This window comes from Rhineura floridana, chromosome 5 (assembly GCF_030035675.1).
Source record: "Rhineura floridana isolate rRhiFlo1 chromosome 5, rRhiFlo1.hap2, whole genome shotgun sequence".
NCBI lineage: Eukaryota > Metazoa > Chordata > Lepidosauria > Squamata > Rhineuridae > Rhineura > Rhineura floridana.
The window spans coordinates 156,310,525-156,332,357 of record NC_084484.1 but is presented as its reverse complement, the minus strand read 5'-3'; the positions used below and the strand labels follow the sequence as shown (position 1 = coordinate 156,332,357).

At 38.5% G+C, this 21,833-nt stretch overlaps 1 protein-coding gene across 5 annotated transcripts in view; it reads right to left on the bottom strand.

The window, feature by feature from the left end:
• Window positions 1-34: 34 nt before the first annotated feature.
• Window positions 35-21,833, bottom strand: part of SACS (sacsin molecular chaperone) — a 75,832-nt gene continuing 54,033 nt past the window's right edge. For 4 of the 5 annotated variants that reach the window (XM_061628551.1, XM_061628549.1, XM_061628552.1 and 1 more), the window contains 2 exons: window positions 21,201-21,227; window positions 35-13,532 (listed from right to left, as the gene is read on the bottom strand). In XM_061628551.1, coding sequence (XP_061484535.1) covers window positions 1,975-13,532; window positions 21,201-21,227 — 11,585 coding nt within the window. In that variant the 3' untranslated portion in view covers window positions 35-1,974. The remainder of the gene's footprint in view (window positions 13,533-21,200; window positions 21,228-21,833) is intronic. The other variant, XM_061628553.1, reaches the window with a different exon arrangement.

Here is a 21,833-nt window from a genome sequence, read left to right as displayed (position 1 = left end):
TGAAAACAGCAGGTGAAAGTAGTCTCATTTAAATATCAATACACCAATCTGAAGAATCTTCACGTTTATTATTAAAATCATGTTATGGCACTTGACAGCAGAAATAATCACATGGCTTTGCAACCAGATTAAAAGCCCAGAATTTCTTGAGATATTTTCTACATCAAAAGCCCTTTATTATTTACATTTGATTGAAGAGTGTTTATCAACAGGTTTTCCTTTTGTATCACAATAATTTTGGTTGTAATCTCTCTACCCTTATCTTCCTTGTTTTATTTTACATTCTTTATATGAAATTGTAGTTTCAGTGTACTAATCAAGTAAATAATTATAATTAGGTAATAATGAAACAGAATACCAACCACAGCAGCGCTGACACATTTTCTTTACAAATATTGAATAATTTACATGGCATTATCAAAAGTATTACAATTTATAAAAGAAAGTATAAACCAAAAATCATACATCTCATGTGCCGCAGCCCGACACAAAATTAAAAAGCGTAACATTGCAGCACCTTTTAATATGTAATAAAAAAATTCCACTGTATACCAAAATATTTTATGTAATTATGCTATTTCCAGTGATGGCTCATGAAAAATATATATAAATAAACAAAACGCTGAAGCAAGGCTACTTCTGAAAAGATGAGTTTTGATGTGCAGTTTCAAAAACTCTAAAGAAAATCAAGTATTTTGCTAGTTAATGTACATGCAATTCCCATTCAACAAAAGATGCAACAATGTCAACACATAAACTATGTTATAAAGCAAGTCTTATGTTTAAGTCATTAAACAGGAACTGTGCCATGTCTAAGGTCCCTTTGCAACCTCTGATGTAACCTTTGATGTAAAACTGCACCAAATCTATAAATCAGATGCTACGGATAGTATTACTCTGAGTGAAATTATGTCCATGGCAAACGAATGAATGTAGAATGCTTCCGAGTGACTTTTCAGCTTCTTAAAAGAGAGTAGCATACCCAGTCTTAATTAGTACCCTGAAAAATGACACAGCCTCATACATATAACTGAACGGATGCAATCTGAGGATAAATATACGCACATACAAACAGATTTTACCAGCCATAGTCCTGGGCTTTGGTTGGATATAGTGCAGTTCAGCCTTGTGAATTTTATCACTGTACTGTGCACACAACTATATTTTACACCTCAGTCTTCCTGCAAATCTTTTAAATACGCATTCTACTGTTTTGCTAATAAGCTGTTTAAAATAAAGATTATGCAAAAACTTCAATCCCATGTACCTTGGGGCTGAACAAGAAGTTCTGTACCAGACCCAGGGATGTCACCAAGCTGTAGCAAAGCAGCAGGTGAGCACAGTGGAGAAATGTCACATAGCAAGGAGCTGCTTAATCAACTCTTCTGATTATCACTGTCCCCCCGAAACATTCCATCACTTTCCTCACAGCCAGGTACCAGATATTTGCTTTGTGACAGGAAAAAATGGCTGAGGAGATGGAAGTTATAGGAGAAAAGTTATAGGCCAAGGGTGGAGTAAAAACTCCTGTCCTGTCAAACATTTTTCAACTGTAAATCATGTCCTGCCTCTGCTGTTTTTGTAGCAACACATTTTCAGTGATAATCCAGTTTTCCAGATCCAGGTCTGTCATGCAACATCTAATTTGGCCCTCATCACAGAAACATATACATTTTATTTATAAGCTGCTAGAAACTTCATAGCCTCCAAAGTACAGTAACTGCACAAGTCACATTTTATTCCATCACATTTAGTATATAGCTCCCGCTAGCAAAAGTAAACTCAGATGTCTTCCTACCACATATGTGGCTGTAATTTTTCTCGATGTCTAAGAGGGTGACTCCCACTCCTATCACACAAAGATGTATGGCTGAGTGCATGACACGTCAGACAGCAGCATGCCACCAAAAAGTGGCTTAGAGAAAACTGGCTGGAGACATGGCATGTACACTTGAAACCACAGTGTCTTTAACCTCATACCTTATGCTGTATAAAATTTTCGAGTTTTACTATAATACATGCTGTACACTCCATCACTCTCATAGCAACTTCAGAAGTAAACCTGTCATTTGGAATCTGTGGAAAGGGAAGGAGGTCTGGATAGCGGGTTTTTAAGCTATCTACTCCATATGCTTCCAGCGTGTGGACATCATTTGTAAGACCTTCAAGTTGTGGACTATATTCCTCAATTTTTTGTGCTAGTGCAGTTGGTTTCACATCTTTATCTGACTTCCCTCTTACTGCATAATCAGCAGCAATCAAAGCAAGCTTGGTAGACAAGTAGCATTTAAAGCAAACCCATTCATTGGCATTTTTATGAAGGTCGTTTCTTGCAGCTGAAAAGTTTGCTCTAGCTTGCCTCAACCACCTACGAGCCTCTACAGGATTTCCAACTGACTTGAATGTAGGTGGCATAAAAAATCGCTGGGAATATGAAGGACCTGTAGAAGATGGACATTTTTCTTTAGATTGTTGTCTTTCAGACTTATGGCTTGTTGCTTCCTGATTCCATGAAGTATAAAATCTTTGAAATGAAAATTTGTCTGATTGAAATCGAGACGTTGATGATGAAAATGTCCTTCTGGATGCCCTATCTGCATTTTGGTCTATAAAAGCCTGCTTTTCTAATCTGTTGATCTCATTTTGTAAATGCTTGAAAACTTCATTGGCTATATCAAGGTTCTCTGCATTTTTATCTGGATGCCACTTAAGATACAGTCTTCTTATTATCTTTTTTCTTTCAGACTCTGGAAGCTTCCAAGCTTGTTCTATCACTGATGTAACTTCCCTTAAAATTTCTGGCAAAGAATTTGCTTTAAACTTTTTGGGAGAATGATGTTTGGATGATGATGTTTTGTGACTCTCCCTTCCTGGAAAAAGAGGAGGAACAGTTCTTGGCGCATGTGCTGGAAATTCTGTAGGACTTGTTGGAGTAGATGGTGCACTGTCCCTGCTCTGAGAACTCTCATCAGGTCTCGAGAATTTGTACAAGTCGAGAGAGCTTACTATCTTGTACTCACTGTATCCAATGTCAATCTGATAAATCTTGCCCAAGAAACTGGAATTTTCATCATCTTCCCTTTCTACTTCTTGCACGATGATAGCATATGTATAGGTTGGATGGTATGATCCATAGATATCACCTCCTTCAGCATCAACAAGATAACCAACATATTCACCAGGATAGAAAACATTCATTGGATCCATAAGAAGAGTATAGTGGATTTCAGATGGTATAGGAGTGCCAGGCATAGGTAGTTCAAGTTTTGATGGTTCTGAAGAGTCATATTTCACACCTAAACTGTCAAGCTTCTCACTAATTCTATAAATATCATTGCAGCCCAACATGGCAATTAAATAAGATGTATCAGAAATCAGATTATCAGTTGCAGATTTAAGGGTCATTGCTAATGCTAAAAGGAAATTTATGTCTTTACTATCTGAATGCTGAATATAGAGCAATATTACTGCATTTCCATATCTCTTTAAAAAGGCAAAAGTTTCACTTTTACTGCGAGGAATAGGAGCAAAACCTTTAACTCTTAATGTTGTTTGCAACTTTTCAAAACAAGAAACTTTCAAGCCTTCTCTCAAGGTTTTGCAAAGTTTTACGGCTTTTTCTTCATTGGCTAAGAATGCATTGTCATTTTCATGTTTCATTATTCTAATAAGTCCTGTGATGAACTGTTCAGAAGACAGCAGTAACTGGAGCCTCCCCTGAAGAGAACAAAGTGCTCCAAACTGACAAATTTTGGGTGACTCTTCATCCAACTGCTCCTCAAGAATACTGCTGAGGAGACGGGGTCGCAGCTTCTGAGGAAAGAGCATTATCAATTTAGTGTGAAAACCATGGTCTTTTCCTAAGTAACACTGGCTAAGATCAACCAGCATTTGAACACCAATGTTTCCTTGTATTCTACTTTTGTAATGTGGTGCATCATCAAAAACTAAGATGCTCGATTTTACCAATCTACCATCTTGACTTGGAAGATAAAGAGCAAGATCCCGCACATTCTCAAGTTCATTTCTAACCTTAACAGAATCATTTTGAAGGCTTTTAAACAGGCCAGAAACAACTCGTTTAACAGTACGCATTTCATTAGGATCAAGCTGTTTTCCTTCAGAGTTCTTGAATATACGACTCAGAACCTCAACGTATTGCTTTGTTGAAATAACATCTTCAGTGCCTAAGTGTTTAAATAGTTGGTGGAAAGTACCAAGTTCTAATGGAAGCTTGTACAAGTAAGGCTTAAAGTCAGATTCATACTCAAGATTTATTACCACTTCCTCAGGCTTCAACAGCTTCCAGCCTTCTTCAACCATCACAAAAGCAACCCCTCGAAGCTGAAACCGGAATTCTCTTTTCTCTGTACTAAGAAATTCATAGATACTCCTTAGCACTTTAACCCTTGTTTTTATCATATCCTCATCCAAAGTTGTTATATTACATATATTTCTGCAGTTATTTATAACTTTGTCTAGAGGAGGATCCAAATTTACATTAAGCATAGTCAAAACCTGCTCAAGTTGTTCTTGTGGATCAAGACTGCTTCCTTCTTGTTCTTTGATACTTAAAGGTGTTGCTTTCTCTGGAAGGATAGGGCATGAAGTCCAAAGGAGCTGCAAAACATCATTCTGCTTGAATTTAGGGTTTACTTGTGCTCCGCTGAACTTTATAAGAGGGAGTGTTCCATTAACCTCTTGATACTGTGGATGGAACCTTACAATTTCTGCAGGAGCACGTTCAGGACACAAGAATGCAATTAAAGACAATTCGTTAAGGAAATTTCCAGACAATAAATCGGTTCTTTCTTGAAATATGTGATGAAGGAGGACATCCACTGTATTCTGCAGTGTATCCTTAGTCCAGTTTTCAGTGTTAGCTCTGATCTCTTTAGCAAACTGCAATAACTGCTGCTGGGAAATGACATATTTTAGTCCCATATTTCGGAGAAATGCTACCCATGATGCAAGGAATGCAGCACGATTTTTTGGTTTTGTGAGCTGTTCCAGTTTCTTAAATAAGTCTTGTGGTATAAACAGTTTTTCAGGAAGCATAACTTCGAAAACTTTTATAGTCCTATCATAAAAATGCTTTGCAGGTTTTAGTCTATTACATGAATCATGAATTATCAAAAAGCTCTCTAACTTTTCAAACAGCTGTTCCTTTATTTCTAATGATTCTTCGATGTTAGAGAGTCTGTTCTTTAAGTAAATCAGATGTTCTAGTTTTGCATCATAAGTCAAACTTTCAATCTTTGGCAAAAGGTGCTTCAAATAAACTTCAAGATCATCTACTGGAACACAACCAAGTACAGTGTACAAGTCTTTCAAATGTATTTTCTCTTCCAGAAAGGCAGTTGAAGTTGACTGTGTCCACCTATCCACTTCAATGGAAGGGATACTTCTTGTGAGTACATAACATGCTCCACATTTTGAAATGCTTATGTATCGCCCACTGATAGATTTATAGCATGGAAGGGACCTCAAAATTTTAATGTCATCCTCAGATGTCAAATGATTTAGGTTGCAATTGAAGTACATCAAGAGGGCCTCAAAGTCATTCTCAGCTAATTTTTCAGTCTTAAATGTTGATGTTTGAACCATGTAATGTATTGCTTTTAAAATGCTTGAAGGATTATCTATATTTGCTGTGTGTCCTGACAAAAGGGGCACTAGAGCATTGTCCTTGGAGCAAATTTTGTTCAAAGCAAGTTGAATACAACCAGTTTTCATTAATGCATGAAAAACTTTATCAGTCTGAGAATTTGGGAAGAGAGATATATGCATAAGACTAAGAGGAAGCAAGACATCACAGTCTGGTACAACAAGCTGATTAGAGGATACTGTAAATTTTGTACCTGGAAGCAATGCCCAGTCCTTCAAAGTATCAACAACCTCATCAAATGTTGGTTTTGCATCTTCCTGGTCATCTTTGGCATTTACAGATTCACTGATAAAATGCCATGTGTTCTTCAGCCATGATTCACTTGTAAAGTTCTCCTTCCATCTCATACAACCTCTGGCTTTGTATTCTCTTGGCAACACAGAAGACAACAAATCAGCAAAGCTGGTGATATCAAAGACTTTTGCTACGTTGCATTTAAGTAAAATATTGCTGTACCGCAAATAGAGAGTGTTCATAAACAGATCTTTACGAGATGGAATCAGTTCATGATAGGTTGTCAAGAACTTTGGACGCTTTGAATCAAAAACTTGCAACACACTATCAAGTGTAATGAGCAGAGGTAATCCTTCAATGAGGATTTCATTTTCTTCTGCATCTTTAAAACAATAGTCAACAAGAAGTTTTAGGCTATGGAAAAGTTTTAAATTTGTCTGTTGAAGACGACAAGGCAGCTTCCCAATGTGGCAATTAGAATCTGGAGAGGAAAATGTCATCAAAAATGATCGGACATCAGCTGGAGTTACGTAGCTCATAGGAATGTCTGCATCCACAAGACAGTGATAAAGATTTGCAGTTTCATCACAGCTATAGATCAAATTGAAGCCAATTTCTAAGAGGAGATGTTTGAGTCTATACACATTTTCTGCTACTGTTTTGCGTGTTGTAATGTTGTACTCTACATTTTTGAGGTGTTGCAACTCATCTTGTAACAAATTGTCAAAGAATGACCTAGCCTTGTTTGAGGTAGACATATTAACCCAAGTAATGATAACTGCAGAATGCAAATCAGAGCCATCAATATTTGGAGCTCGCACAACAGGTAGGAGACGTTTTGATTCCTCGTGAATACAGCTATAAACTGCTTTCACTAAACAATACCAATCAGGCTGTAGATCAAGTCTGTTAACAGGGAAGAAGGACAGAAACTTCTTCAAAGTGTCTTTCACAGTATGCATAGATGTATTTTGTAGCACTGACACTGTTGGATCGGTACCTTGAAAGTAACGTTTTTTCAGCTGAATCAGAAGTTCAACATAGGCTGGTGCTATCAATGCTGTCAATAAACTATTATTCCAGTCACTTCGGACTCCAACTCCATTATCATCACGCCACAGATTCCGCCTGGCAGAATCCAGGGCAAAGTGTCCGTTCACATGAAATGGTAGCCCAGTTTCTAAAGACAAAGGCAAGAAACAAAATGCCCTATGGGGTTTCTTGTAGTTGTGAGTAATACATGCAGCTACTCCCCCTCGGGGGAAAAGAGTGATGTCCTCATTCTTATGAGCTGATACAACACTCTTAGATACCTTATCAATGGCTGAAAAACCTGACCTGTTGCAAATTATCCAGGTTGTAAGATTACCTTCAGAGTCTTCAGTATCCATAGTGTAAGTAATTTGTTGCACAGGGATCTCACTAAGCTGTTTCTTCTTAGTTACACTGTCAATTACAGAAGCGTGGAATTGCTTTCGTTTCAGTCTATCTCCATCAGTTACTTTGCCTGTTACAGAATACAACACATTAAGTGCTCCTGTTGTTTTCTCTATTTCACAAATAGAAATTTTTTCCATGTGGTTCAAAAACATCAAGAGTTCTGCTCCATCTGTGCGCAGCTTATCTAGAAGATTTTGCACCATTCTGTCTGAGCATGGCACTGAAGAGATTTCTGAAGCTTTTGCCATTTCTGCATTTCTTAGTGGAAACCTAAACATAGTGCAGTTTTCTAGTTTAAAGTGATCTCCTAAATAGAGATCCAACACATCTGAAAACTGTGTTCTGAAATCAGCATCCAGGTCCCTGAACATGCGTCCAGGACTAATTGATGTTGCACCTGGTGCATATCTAGAATGAGGATCAAAGATACAAAGTATATCATTACCAGAAATGAAAGAAGGACAGTCAGTTATGTGATACACAGAATTGAACCCTATACCATACTGGCCAGTTTTATATGGATTGCCTTCTTTAGTGCCTTTTCCAAGGTTCTGAATTCCTCTGATATCATCTTCAGTAAAAGGCTGATTGTTGAAGACACACAACGCAGGCCCTTGAAGTGGTGACCATTTTTCATCAAATATTCTATCAACTGGATGTTGTCTAGGATCAAACACGAAGCAGACTTCTGTAGCTTTTGCATCATCAGCATTCTGAAGGAGCTCTTTCAGCATTTCTTTTTCTGATGGATATGCATTAAGAATACTTTTAATTCTGCTTGTCAATTTTTCTTTCTGCCCAAACTCGGTCCCAAGAGTAGTGAAACAGATATTTGATGCATATCTTTCTAAGGCTTTATGTCGTTTGGGTACAGCCCCAAGCTTTACTGCTACTTCTCTAGGGATATCGGCATGACAGTACTTTACAGTTGTATCTTTCACTTTTATCCAAGGACAGTCATTGTAACACAAAGAATTAGCACGTAGAAGGGCAAGGTGAGTATCTGGTAACAATATCTCGCCATATTTTTTTTCACAAAATTCTTGCTTCTTTTCTCTAATGAGGCTCCATATTCCTTCACTGATGATTCTCCTACAAAGCTGAAAATGTTCTTCAGTCAGAGCTTTAGTTCCTCTTTCCTGATTGATTAACTCAAGAACTAAAGCAAAATCTTCTACTGTAAAAGCATGACGCACACCGACACTTTCAAACAACTCACGAAAGTTATTTCTGTATTTATTAGACAGTTGATGGAGATATGGTGCTGCCTCAAAGTTAAGATGAAAAGACACCTTTGTGGGGTCAACATAGCCATTTTCAACCAGAATGAAACTGCAGTTTTTCAACTCTTCAACGATGACTGCTTTTGTTGCTCCATTTTGTAGCAGTGCATTGTGGAGATATTTATAGCAAGCATTGGTGATGTTTTCCTGATACAAAGTAATTCCATCAAAGGACTTTGCAACTTCTTTCAACTGGTTTATAACCATAGTAACAGTTGGCTTCTTAAGCAAGCCTAAAAAATCTTTGACCGCCAGGGAAATATTCCCACAACCTTTAAATGAATAGGAATTTTCATTAAGAATTGGTTTTAATAGACAAACTATATCTTGATAATCAGCAGTAAAAAGGTCCATTGCTGAAAACATTGTTTCAGGTGCAAAATCAGTACCCCGCCAGTGCAAGGAGAAGCCTGCTGGTTTTGTGAGAAATGGAAGGAATGGTATAGTTTGAAAGTTTGTAGCAAATTCTTTAGCTCTAGGATCTCTGCATTTAAGTTTTTCATCTATGAGACTTAGTATTATACTGCTTCTGAGACAAGCTGACGCATGATCAATCCTGTTGATTTCTGATACAGATTCTGCACGTTCAATCAAGTCTTCCCATAAAATATCATCTTTAGCCATGCCTAGCTGAACTAATTTGACTAAAATTACTTGATTAAGGTAATCTTGACTGGTGCCGTGGGGAAATCTTCCATCTTCTTTGTCATACAACTTTGCAACTCGACCTTCAGGATGGATCAGTCTTGAAGGTTCCACCAGAGGGTGGTCAGTCAAAGAACAGGGAATACATGGCGTAGTACAAAGAATTTCTGAGAACTCGCTAACCTTTTCACTCAGAACATAGTACATTAAAGGATCACGAAGCTCTGCTTCAATCTCTTGGATATTTGGAAAAAACACTTCAGAAAAAAACTGTCTCTCTGAAAAGGTATTCTCTAGTAACACCTGTTTACATCCAGCTTCTTCAAAGCCTGCTTTGACCCAAGATGGAAGGTTTACAGCACAGAGATTTTTTGAGCCAGTTTTTTTAAGATACTTTAGAAAAATTTTAAAGGCTGCTGATCCTATGTCTGGACGTTTCAACAGTGAATCATCTAAAAATCTCACATTCTTCATAGACACCCAAGATGAACCATCAGAGAACACTCTGATCCCTTCTTTGTCTTTTGTGAGAGCAATTTCTTCATAAAATCCCTGACATATAACTGAAAAATCATCATGCACTAAGTCAGGATCAGGCCACACTGCACAGTAACTATAATTGTCTAGTTCACCACAAACTGCCATGTTGTGTAAAACCACAAGAGCTTCTAAATAAGCTTTTACTATAACATGCCGCATGAATACTGTGTTCCATCTTCCTTTCGTGTCAGTCTTCCATATTTCTTTCCGATTTGATGTAACAGCAAAAGAGCCATTAATGTGAACAGGTAAACCTGTTTTGATTCGAAGAGGTAAATAGCAGAATACTTCTCCTAAGTTGCTGCACTTGGGTTTCACAGTCCATTTTTGATCCTTTGTTTCAGATAACATAATCCCTACTGATCCACATGGGACAAGTCCTAGCCTTCTTCCACTTTCCTGTAAAGAGAATTTTAAGGCCTCCCCAGTATCCATGCAAGAACATATAAGCCATGTTGTAGAGTCTACTGTTTTTTGTGGCAATTCATCAGCAGGCCTTTTCGTCTGTCCAGATTTAGCCATTTCAAATAAAGAAACTGTGTCATCTTCTGGCCCTCTAAAAACTGGAGAATGTAAGTCAGCAATTCGCCTGAATACATGATGAAACTCTTCCACTGTTATTTGCAGTATGCATGAAGACTTTGGTGATTCAGTAGGAAGTTTTTTTGTGCTACTGCTGCAGGTTTTCATGAGTTTAGCGGCTTCCTTTAGAACACTTGTAACTGGGGTAGTTATTGCTTTGGACAAACACAAGGTTTTTTTAATGGTCACCGTCTCTTGAGCTACACCAGGGTTGGTTTCCTCAGACTTCAAATACTTCAAAACCATGGAGTTTACACACTGAGTAAAGATTATCAGTCTATGCCCACAAATGCTAAACTCATCCACAAGAGAATAGATGTCTGCAGTATTGTAGCAAGTACTGCTGACTTCACTTACTTTAGCCTCCTGTACAGTTCTAAAAGAAAGTCTGAAAAGTGTCCCTTTATAACTGTAAGGGGTCTCCACAGTCAATGGGAGCTGACAACCAAACACGCCTATAAATGGCTTGAACTGATTAGGAAACTTCCTAAGTCTTTTCTGTTGCTTACTCCAATTAATCTTGATTCCAGGATTAGATTTATCTCTTATATGTTTACTAAGATGGTTGATGTTTGGATCGAACATGATCATAAACTCTCTGCTCATAATGATGGGAATATCAGTGATGTGATACACAGAATTAAACCCCAAGCCAAATTTTCCAACTTTGTCAACTTCTGCTCTTTTTAGAGACTCACCCAATCGAGTTATATTTAGGAAGTCAGAGTCTGAAAATTCAGAATTGTTGAAAGACCACAGAGCTGGTCCATGACAAGCTGCCATTCCTGGATCCAAAAGATTTTCTCTTATGTCATTATTTCTCCTCATGTCAATCAAAAAATTACACTCAGTTGCATTAGCATCATCTGCGTTTTGAAGCAGCTCTTTGAAGATATCAGATACAGAAGGGTATTCCTCTAAAATGTTTTTAATTCTTACAGTGAGAGGTTCTCTTTGACCTGATTGTTCAAATCCCATATTTTCTGGATTAATCAACCTGGTACTGAGACATGGCACATTCAACCATTCTGCTGTTTTCATGGGTATGTCTTCATGAACTAAAATTATTGGCTCAACAGCATCGTCTAGCAAATCATTTAAGTCATCAACCTTGATATCACAGTAGCAGCACTCATGGATTGGCTTCATTGTAAGTCTGTAAGGTTTTTTGCTACAATGTACCGGAACAGGTGTATTTAAACTGGCTGGGATCTGACAGCTGTATAACCACCTTATAATATTCAACATAATATGAAGATTTTGTTTACTCTCTTCTTCATTAAGAGATTGTTCACTTTTGAGGTATATTTTCTGAATGACCATAGAAACATGGTCTGGTGTCAGCTGCTCAATTGATCCACAGAATTTGAACAATTGGTGGAATTTAGCCATAGTTTTGGGCACATTATGCAGATATGGCTGGAGATCGAGATCATGTGCTGGTTTTATCACTGCTTGAGAAAGTGCACAAAAAGTTTTACCAGTCCAGACCCAGGGAAATTTCAAGCCTTTAAACATTTCTTTTCCTTCATCCAAGTGTTCATGCATGAAACCATAAATCTCAAGCAAAATGTGCTGAAACTGATAGTAATCTTCATCGCTAAATGTTTTGGAACTGTGCCAGTCTACTAATACTTTGAAGTGTTTTAACACCGATTTTACACTAGGTTTGATGGCGATCCCTAGTGCTTTTTCAACATTTGATTGGACACTTTCCACAAGAGGAACAGAGGAACCTACTAAGGTTGCCTGAGATAAATCACACATTTCAGGTGGTGAACACAAATTGCAATGATCACCTTTCCAAATTAATGAATTTGGATAATTTGGAGGTCTCTCTTTGCATGCTGGAATCCATTTAATTTTTTTCAGTGTTGCTTTTGTTTCAGGTAAATGCAGTAATGAACAATTCTTGTTCAAAACCATTAGCAAAATTCTGGCTTTTCTTCTGAGTGCATCATTATTTGTACTAGCGCAGTCCTTCAAGTTCTCAATTTTATGAGCTACACACAAAATGTCTCTTTCTCCCAAGTTGCTCTCACTTTTCAGGCCTATTAATCTCAAAGAATGAAGAATATCTGCAGATGTTTTAAAAACAGTAGGGGGAAAGCACTGTTCTTCCTCCCCATAAAACAGATTTTGTAGTACTTCTACTTCAGGATCAAAAAGTTCACCAGCAGACATCATTTTTCCTTCAGAAATCTGAATAAATTTTAGTGGTGTTAGCCAATCCAGCACTTCTGCATTTTCATTTTTTAGGAAAGTGAGGTTTTCCAGAATCCATAGCATAATTTTTGTTGCTTCATCATTACAATAAAAGCCATTTTGTACATCTTTTAAAAGAAACTTAATGCAGTCTGTGCTCTTTAGCTGTTCTGCTTTTAGTATATTTACTAAACGAATGGTAGTTTCATCACTGCTGTCAACTAGTGAAATAGAGAGTTTTATATCAGGTGGAAGTTTGGCAGTGTGATGTAGTACTTTACAGCCTTTCAAAGCAGTAAAAGCAATTTCTTTATCAAGTGATTGTTGTTCAATTCTCTTGAATATTAGTAGCTCATTAATTATTCTTTTCTCTTTTTCAGTAACATCAGTTAAACTAGCAAGGAAGTTTCTAAATGCATTTTTGTATGATGTAGGGAATGATGCAACCTGACTTGTCAATTTCTGTATGGAAAGTTTTTCCACTATCTGCAAAACTATACTTGGCAGTGGGACATGTATATATATTTTTAAAAGTGGATGTTGTATAGATGGGTCTAGTTTCTTAACCACAATCCCACCAAGTTGCTCAATGATGTCAGGTAAGAATTCTGGAAGTTGACTTTCAGATCCATCATCTAGAATAATTGGTGATGGAGTCCTTAATCGGATAAGTTCCATGACTTCTTCATTCCTATCCAGTAACCTCTTTGGGATAAGTGGCATGTCATCAAACATGGACAAGTCTTCAGAGAAATGTATATACAGGTTCTTCCATATCATTTTTAGCCATGAAACAGGTGGGTGATTTTTATCTTCAGAAAATGGAAACCACTGTATCATGATGTCTCTACCAGGCCATAAAGAATTCATAACTTCTTTGATGAGACGTGCAAATCGTTCAGGGTTCAAAAGCTGTAGCTGAGTGCATGGTCTTCCTGAAATAAAAATAAAATAGAAGAATAGTTAGGAAGACTTTTGTAGAACAATAAGTTGATATTGAAAAAATAAGCAAGGCCCCGGTTATTTTACAGTTGTTCTCTAATAGGTCTCATGCTCCAACTCAATTATCTGGATCTGGATATTACAAAGCATAATGGAATAAAGTGTGCCTGGTCACTGTGGATCATCTTTAGGGAGCATGCCAATCATATTTCTGTGAACTAAGGTGCAACCATCTTGTTCTGTACTGCTTGCTAGAAAACCAACACACTTGGCCTTACTAGAGGCCAGTGGTTCCTATGATCCACAGTGGGCCGTGCGATAGTGTGCTAAGTATCTAAACAACAAGCCATGCCTCTTTCTGATCAAACAGGTTACTTGCCCTAATGTGGCACAATTTTACTGCAGCTAGGGAAGGAGGCAGTGGCTGGCATATACACATCTTTGAACTTACCCTGACATCCTGGCAAATAATTCTATTATCTTTAGCATGGCAGATAATAGGACAAGTAGTCTATAGGGGAACTACTTCAGCACCGTTTCCTTTTTAAGCACACAGTATGTATGACATTATTCTACTTTAATTCTGCACATTTCCCTAGTTCACACATAACATTAAGCCAACTTGGCATGAATGAGCAAGCATGCAGGTTCCTGAAGCAAACGTTTTGATTGCTGTGCTCCTCCTCCAGTCCTGGCACACTACCCAGGGTTACGCCATGGTTTTGCTCAGCATTACATCCAAACCTGGATTCACGGTTTGTCTCCCTTAAGCAAACCATGAGCAATAAACCAAGAACAAATCTTGGTTAAAACTCACAGTTTGTCAAGCAAGGCCAACCACAAGCCAGAGTTTGGATGTAATGCTAAGCCAAGCCATGGGTTCACCCCAGGTAGTATGGCAGCAGCAGAACTGGGGCAGGAATGCAGAAATAGCAATCTTTGCTTCAGGAAGCCACACATTTACTTGTTCATGTTAAGCCATGGTTTGGCATACTGTTGTATGAACAGGGTCACTGTGTGCTTACAGTGAAAATGAGAAGTTCACATAAGGGCATATTTTTGAGAGATAGTGCAATGCTATGAAGGCCTACTGAGAAGTAAATCTCACTGAGTTTGACAAGATTTACTACCAGGCTTGAGATTGCAATCTTACACTTACCTGGGAGTAAGCCTCATTGAACACAATGGGACTTACTTTTAAGAAGACATTTATAAGATTGCACTGTAAATACCAGAGTCTTGTGGCACCTTAAAGATGAACAAATTTATTATGGCATACGTTTTTATGGGCTAGAGTCCATTTCATCAGATGAATGAAATGAATGTAAGAACCTAAGAACAGCCCCTGCTAGATCAAGCCCGAAGCCCATCTACTCCAGCAGCCTGTTCTCACAGCAGCCAAACAGATGCCTATGTGAAGCCACAAGAAGGACCTGAGCACAACAGCACTCTCCCCACTTGCAATTCCCAGCAACTGGCATTCACATAGGCTTATACTTTAATAAGTTTGTTAGTCTTTAAGGCCAACTCCTTGTTTTTACAACAGACTAACATAGCTACTGCCCCAGAAGTTGTCAGCCCAAATATCTCTTTGTGTAAAAGAACACATTTTTAGAAGATGTACTGCTGTAACAATAATTATTTTATGAACATTTCTACAATCTAAGTTAATAGTCACAAAAGAAATAAAACCTGGGATGGCCCTGTTACGATACATGCTTTAGGCTGCAATTTCATCCCCAAAATGGAATAAGCACTACTGAATTCCATTACTTCTGAGCAGGCACATTTACTTAATGCACAAGCCTTGTCCACACCTTCAAAAATGTGTAGACTCATTATAAAAAGTAGGGCTCCCAGTCATAGGTACAAAGTCTACACCTATATGGCCTTTTGAAAGTGTTGACGTCAAGGGCTGGAGATCCTTAACAACACAGCAAACCAGAGAAAATCTAGTAATACAGTTCCAGGGGCATAATAGATAATATATGTGTGAGAGGGCAAGAGGTCTAAATTAGTATCACTGTTCTGGGAGGGGGAGTAATCCTTTTCAATCCATGCTGTTTTCCCAGTGAAAAAAGACGCCACTGCTGCTATTTGCTCTGTTAGGAAAACCTTACTTGTACATAGTGTGTACACAATATGTTTTCATAACAGGACAAACAGCAGTTAAGAGTGGCACACTTTTCATTGGAAAAGTGTTGGAAGAGAAAATGGTTTTTAAAAAATCCTTCCAAACACAGTGGTTCCAGTCCATATTGGATCCCCTGCTATTTGCCAAAATTTAAAGAGGAGATCCAATCACAGATCTCTGTCTTCATGACTAGTATTGTATCCTGGTAATGAGCATCTTAAATATTGACTAACTTAAGACAGATGGCCAGGATCAGTACAAGACACACAAGCAAAATGCAGGCACTATTAGAATAATCAACATTTCTACCTTTGAAATTAAGACTGAAATTAATATTGTATTATTGGTTACAGTTTGAAAAGGTCACTCAATGTACACCAGAATAATACAATCCTCTACTTCTTGGATCAATGGAATTTCTTGTTTTATCAAACAAGTCCACAGAAGTATAATTGTTTTCATTTTTTATATCAACCATGCAGCTACCACTCCAATCATGCAAATACATATATGCATATAACTCATTCCTCCAGCAAATCTTTTGATGTGGTGTATAACTACACACCTGCATGCTATTGACATTCCTTACGAAATAACAGCATCATTTTATTGTGGCCAAGCAACCATTAAAGAAAATACAAACTGTATAAATACACAGTCACAAAATCAAAAGAGCAGAGGTGAGAATTCAAGAGCTAACAATCATTGAATATATGAAATATAAAAGGAACAGCCAAAGAGAATAAAAGACATTTCTATAGGGGATTTGTTTCTTCTAAATGTTTAACAGTAGAAGTGAACCACCTTTTCAGGGCACTTTTCACCATGCCCTTTCCTTCTGACCATTCTGACCATTATTTTAGTTTCTTTGCCTTGGTGGATGGAAAAACGATGCAAGGAGAACAAAATGAAAATTGTAAATTTTGATTTTGATACTACTACCTACAACTCTACCTATGGATGATTTTTTAAATGATGTAAAAATATTTTGAGTTTTCATAAGAAACTATGGCACAGGCAAGCAGACTTCAGGCTTGTGGGATCTAGTTTGTTTTTTTACTAGAACTCCACGATTCACTAATGAGAGGCAGATGCAAATTAATCATAGCAGTGGGGGCAACATACTCTTAAAAACTGATGAGGGTGCCTCCCAGCACAAGCCAACCTCAGGAATTTGTAGTCAGTACCTGAACTGAGCTCATAGTCCTGTCACACCAAAATGCACTCCTAGTTCCTATACCCTACACGTTTCTTTATCTCAGCAGACTAATTTAGAAAGGTGGAAAGCTTTATTACTATTGTTTAAAAACTACAAGCCAGAATCCTTGCTGATCCACTACAAAGCACACAGAGATCTATCCACAGATCCCACCATATCTTCTGCCCTCCCCTGCACTAAAAGATTGTAATATAAGTACCCCTAGATTTTTATTTTATTGTACACTATTGAGACCACCTGAGAAGTTTGAATGCTCCAGCTCCAACCTCCTAGATGTCAGGATTTAGCAATATCTTCACTCCTCTTGAAATGTTAAATAGCATAAATACTCTAGAGAGGTTGAAGAGCATATTTTGGTTTATATTTGGACAACCTGTTTAGTGGTACCTATCTCTTTGATGAATTAAGTGTAATATAATTTTAATTAATATGGGTGTCCTATTGCTTCAGTTTAACATATACACACAATGCCTACAATCTTCTTAAGAAATCTATGTACAGTTCCTATGAACAGATATAAATTCCCCACACATTTAGTTCCAGTAGTACATTTTATTAATTCAAATTGCTTTCAATTTGCTCATAATGAAAATTGTTCTGTATAAAAAAAGAGTATGAACCATATATTTAAACTGTAAATAAAAATGTATTTATTTATATTACTTTGAGTTAAAGTTGGTTAAGCTAAAATGGTTCAACCAGAGGGAATTCTGGGAGCTTTGTTGATACTCTGATGGAGAAGTCCAAATGCCAGACAGTCAATTTGCTAACGTCAAGAAGATGTAACTGAACCTTATCTGTTATCTCTTATCTGCTTCCTGAGATCAGGGAGAGTGGGTATTGCAGATCTGGACCGCTGGGTGGGACTGTCTAGCCCCCCTTATCTTCAAAGGAAGTGATCACGGAAGGGGCACCTAGGATGGCTAATTGGCCCTCTCCTTGTTGCCAGCTAAAACCAATAAAAATGAAGGGTGATCCTTCAGTTACTTGTTCCCGTTCCCTACTTCCATGTACCTTGACTTACCAACAATGCAGGTAAGCCACTGGGGAACCAGGCATTCAACCTGAAGTAAGTGTAGCTAAGTTACATCAGGTTTGTTGTATTCCCTTTGTCTGCTTGAATCTCTCACTATTGTTATGCCAGTGTATCTCTTGTTAGCCCAGTTGAGGGCAATTAGCTTTAAAGGAACCAGATGCTGCTCTCTTTTTGTATGTACCTTTCTTTTCTTGTAAATAAACTACCCTTTTATTAATGGTGTGTATTGCTTGGAACTTGTGACTCTAAAATCTAGTCCTTGACCACTGGTCGCTACTGACTACCATTGGTTAATGTGGGTTAATGCTGTGGAGCAGGAGTAACCATAGGTCTGCTCTAGGATCTCAGTTAGTGCTCTGAGGTCCCCTTTCTCAGAATAGGGAGCTAATCAAGGGGTGGTGGCAGTTCTACCGTAAAACTAATCCTGGAAGAGGGAGAGTTTGCCTGGGAAGCAGTGGCCCAAGGGAATTGGGACTGTTCTCAAAAGCAAAGAACCCCCTTGGGGTGCTGAGGTCAGGGTCCCCAGGGGTGCAATCTTTGACAATACACACAATGCCTACAATCTTTTTAGAAATCCATGTACAGTTCCTATGAACAGATATAAATTCCCCACACATTTAGTTCCAGTAGTACATTTTACTAATTCAATTTGCTTTCAATTTGCTCATAATGAAAATTGTGCTGTATAACAAAAGACTATGAACTATGTATTTAAACCATAAATATAAATTTATTTATTTATATTTCACTTATAAATATATTTGTATACCACAAATTCATTTAAAAACTTCAAAGCAGTTTACAAATTAAAAACAGAACAAAAAAATCCAGTAAAAACATTTAAAATATAGTAAAAGCAAAGGTCAACTGTTGCAAAAAGACATCTTCTTAATTGCCTACATAAGCCTGGTAGAACAGAAAGGTTTTCAGCAGGTATTTAAAAGTTAAAACAGAAGGAGCCTGCTGAATCTCTGTTGGCAGAGCATGCCAGAGACCTGGACTAATGACACTGAAGGCTCAATTTCGTGTCAATGTTAAATGAGCCTCACCAACTCGAGGGATGACCAGAGCCATTCCTGCAGATGATCTCAGTGATCGAGCTAGGATATAAGGGTTCAAGCAGTCTCTCAGATACTCTAGACCTAAGTTGTTCAGGGCTTTGTAAATTAATGCAAGGACCTTGAACCTGGCTCGGTAGTGGATAGGCAGCCAGTGCAGATGTTTTAAGAATAGTGTTATATGTTTTGGGCCATGTGTCCCCATCAGCAGTCTGGCTGCCACATTTTGCACCAGCTGAAGATTCTGAATCAAGGCCAAGAGCAGCCTCACATAGAACACATTGCAGTAATCCAGCCTCGAGGTTACCAACGCATGAACTACAGAGGTCAGGTTATCCCTGTCCAGGAACGGCTGTAGCTGACAAACCAGATAACGATGGTAAAAGGCACTCCTAGCCACAGAGGATACCTGGGCCTCCCATGACAAAGATGAATCCAGGAGTATCCCTAAGCTACGGACCTGCTCCTTCAAAGGGAGTGCAACCCCATCCAGAACAGGTAACTGCCTATCTCCTGGACATGAGAACCAAAGAGCCTTCATGTTCCCAGGATTCATGCACAGTTTATTGGCCTTCATCTAGTCCATCAGCATTCAGACACCAATCCGCAGCCTTCACAGGCTCGCCTGACTCATATACTATGGAAAAATAGAGCTGTGTGTCATCAGCATACCACTGACACCTTGCTCAAAAACTCCTAATGACCACTCCCAAAGGCTTCATATAGATGTTAAATAGCACTGGGAACAGAACAGTACCTTGTGGAATCCCATAGCACAAATGTCAGGGGGTCAACACTCACCCTGAAGCTAATAGCAGAACCACCAAAATATGGTGCCTGTAATATCTATCCCACTGAGGTGGCCCAGGAGAATACAATGGTCAATGGTATCAAATGCAGCTAAGAGATCAAGTAGAAGTAGAAGGGTCACACTCCCTCTGTCTGTCTCACAATGAAAGTCATCCATCAGGGCAATCAAGGCTGATTCTGTTCTAAAGCCAGGTCTGAATCCAGTTTGTGATGGATCCAGACAATCAGTTTCATCCAGAAATTCCTGCAGTTGCTCTACAACCACTTTCTCCACCACCTTTGCCAAGAAAGGGGTGTTGGCAACTGGTCTATAATTGTTATGCTTCATTGGGTCCAGTGTGGACTTTTAAAGAAGTGGACACGCCACACCCTCCTTAAGCACAGTGAGCATCACGCAAAGAAGCATTCACCATACCTGCGACCCACATTGTCACCCCATTCCAGCTAGCTTTAATACGCCAGGATGGACAAGGATCTAATGAGCAGGTGGTTGGGTGCATCACTATAAGCATCTTGTTCACATCATCAGGCCACATTAACTGGGTTCGATCTTGCATTGGACACCCTAGCTGGAACTGCCACAATAGCAGCATCTAAATCACTGTGGAGCTGAGCATCTTTGTCCTTGAGGTGTGTAGCCAGCTGATTACAGCTGGACACTGTGTGCTCCAGAGGTCCAGCCCCATTGGTCAACAATAACCAACCTCTGGACTACACAAAACAAAACAGCTGGGCAGCTCCTCAAGGACACAAAGGAGGCAGCAAAACAGGATCTCTTTGCTGCCTCCCCCACCACATGGTAGGCCCAATTAGAAGCCTGAACACACACTCAGTCATCTTCAGAGCGAGGTCTATGCCACTTACACTCTAGCCCTTGCCTGGTCCATTTCATTGACCACAGTTCCTCAGTATACCAAAGAGCAAAGCAAGCTCCACAGAACCAGAGAAGGCCCTCAGGAGCTATTGTGTCAATGGCCATACAAGCGCCACCATTCCATAGTGAGACTAGGGCCTCAGCAGGATCACCTTCTCTATCCACTGGAAAATCCCCTGAAAGCTGTCAGGAATCTGTCAGATTCCATTAATCTCTGGGAGCAGACTGGTGCCCCACCCCTGCAGGAGAAAATTGTCGCTGGAAGACCAAACCTCACCAGGAAGTGGTCTGACCATGACAATGGTGTTATATACATTCCAACAAATGTTCATCAGCTTCCTGAGAAATATTTGTCTTCTAAACCTTTCATAAAAGTCAACAATGCCAATTATTTTTCAAATATGTTTTAAGAAGTATTAGTATAAGTAAATTAAGTTTGAAAAAGCACAATAAGACAAGCAGAAATCCAGTAATCAAATGCACCCAAATGTTAGTCTTCTGTTCAGCAATTACTCAGACAACAGTCCTACCTGAAAATCCCCAAAGAAGCTGTTGGGCTAAAATACAATGAAATGCACTTTAAGCAGGGGATGAAAATAAGGATGATGATGATGATAACACGCAACTGATCTGGTGACTTTGACATGGGCCAGAGCAACCTATAACTACAAAGGCGTCTCTACAGTTTTTTATAAGAAAAGGAATGCTTTGGTTGGATAAAAAGGTTTTTCATATATACATTAACCATTTTGTTTCAAATAACAGAATGGGAATTTCCTGTTATACTAAAGAAATGTCTTTCATTTGCAAAAAATGGGAGTGACCTTTTGTATGCAGCAACAGTTGTCAAAATCTTTGTTGCAGTTCTATACTATTTTATTTGGTATCTTGGTTGCTTGATTATTGCATTTTTATTGCATTAAGTTATTTGTTAATGCAAATTTGGATACTTTTGTTGCAAAGCCAGGATATAAACAAAGACAGCAAACTTTAACAAGAAGCAAGATGTAACTTTGCTTCTATATAGGACACAGGAAGAATAAAGGACATAGCATACACTTGGATGTGGCTATTTTTCAAAGGTGAGAAGGCTCCTATTTTGTAACTGCAATATTGTCTACTGAAATACCATGGGGTGAGATAAAGTGAGGCAATTATTTTCC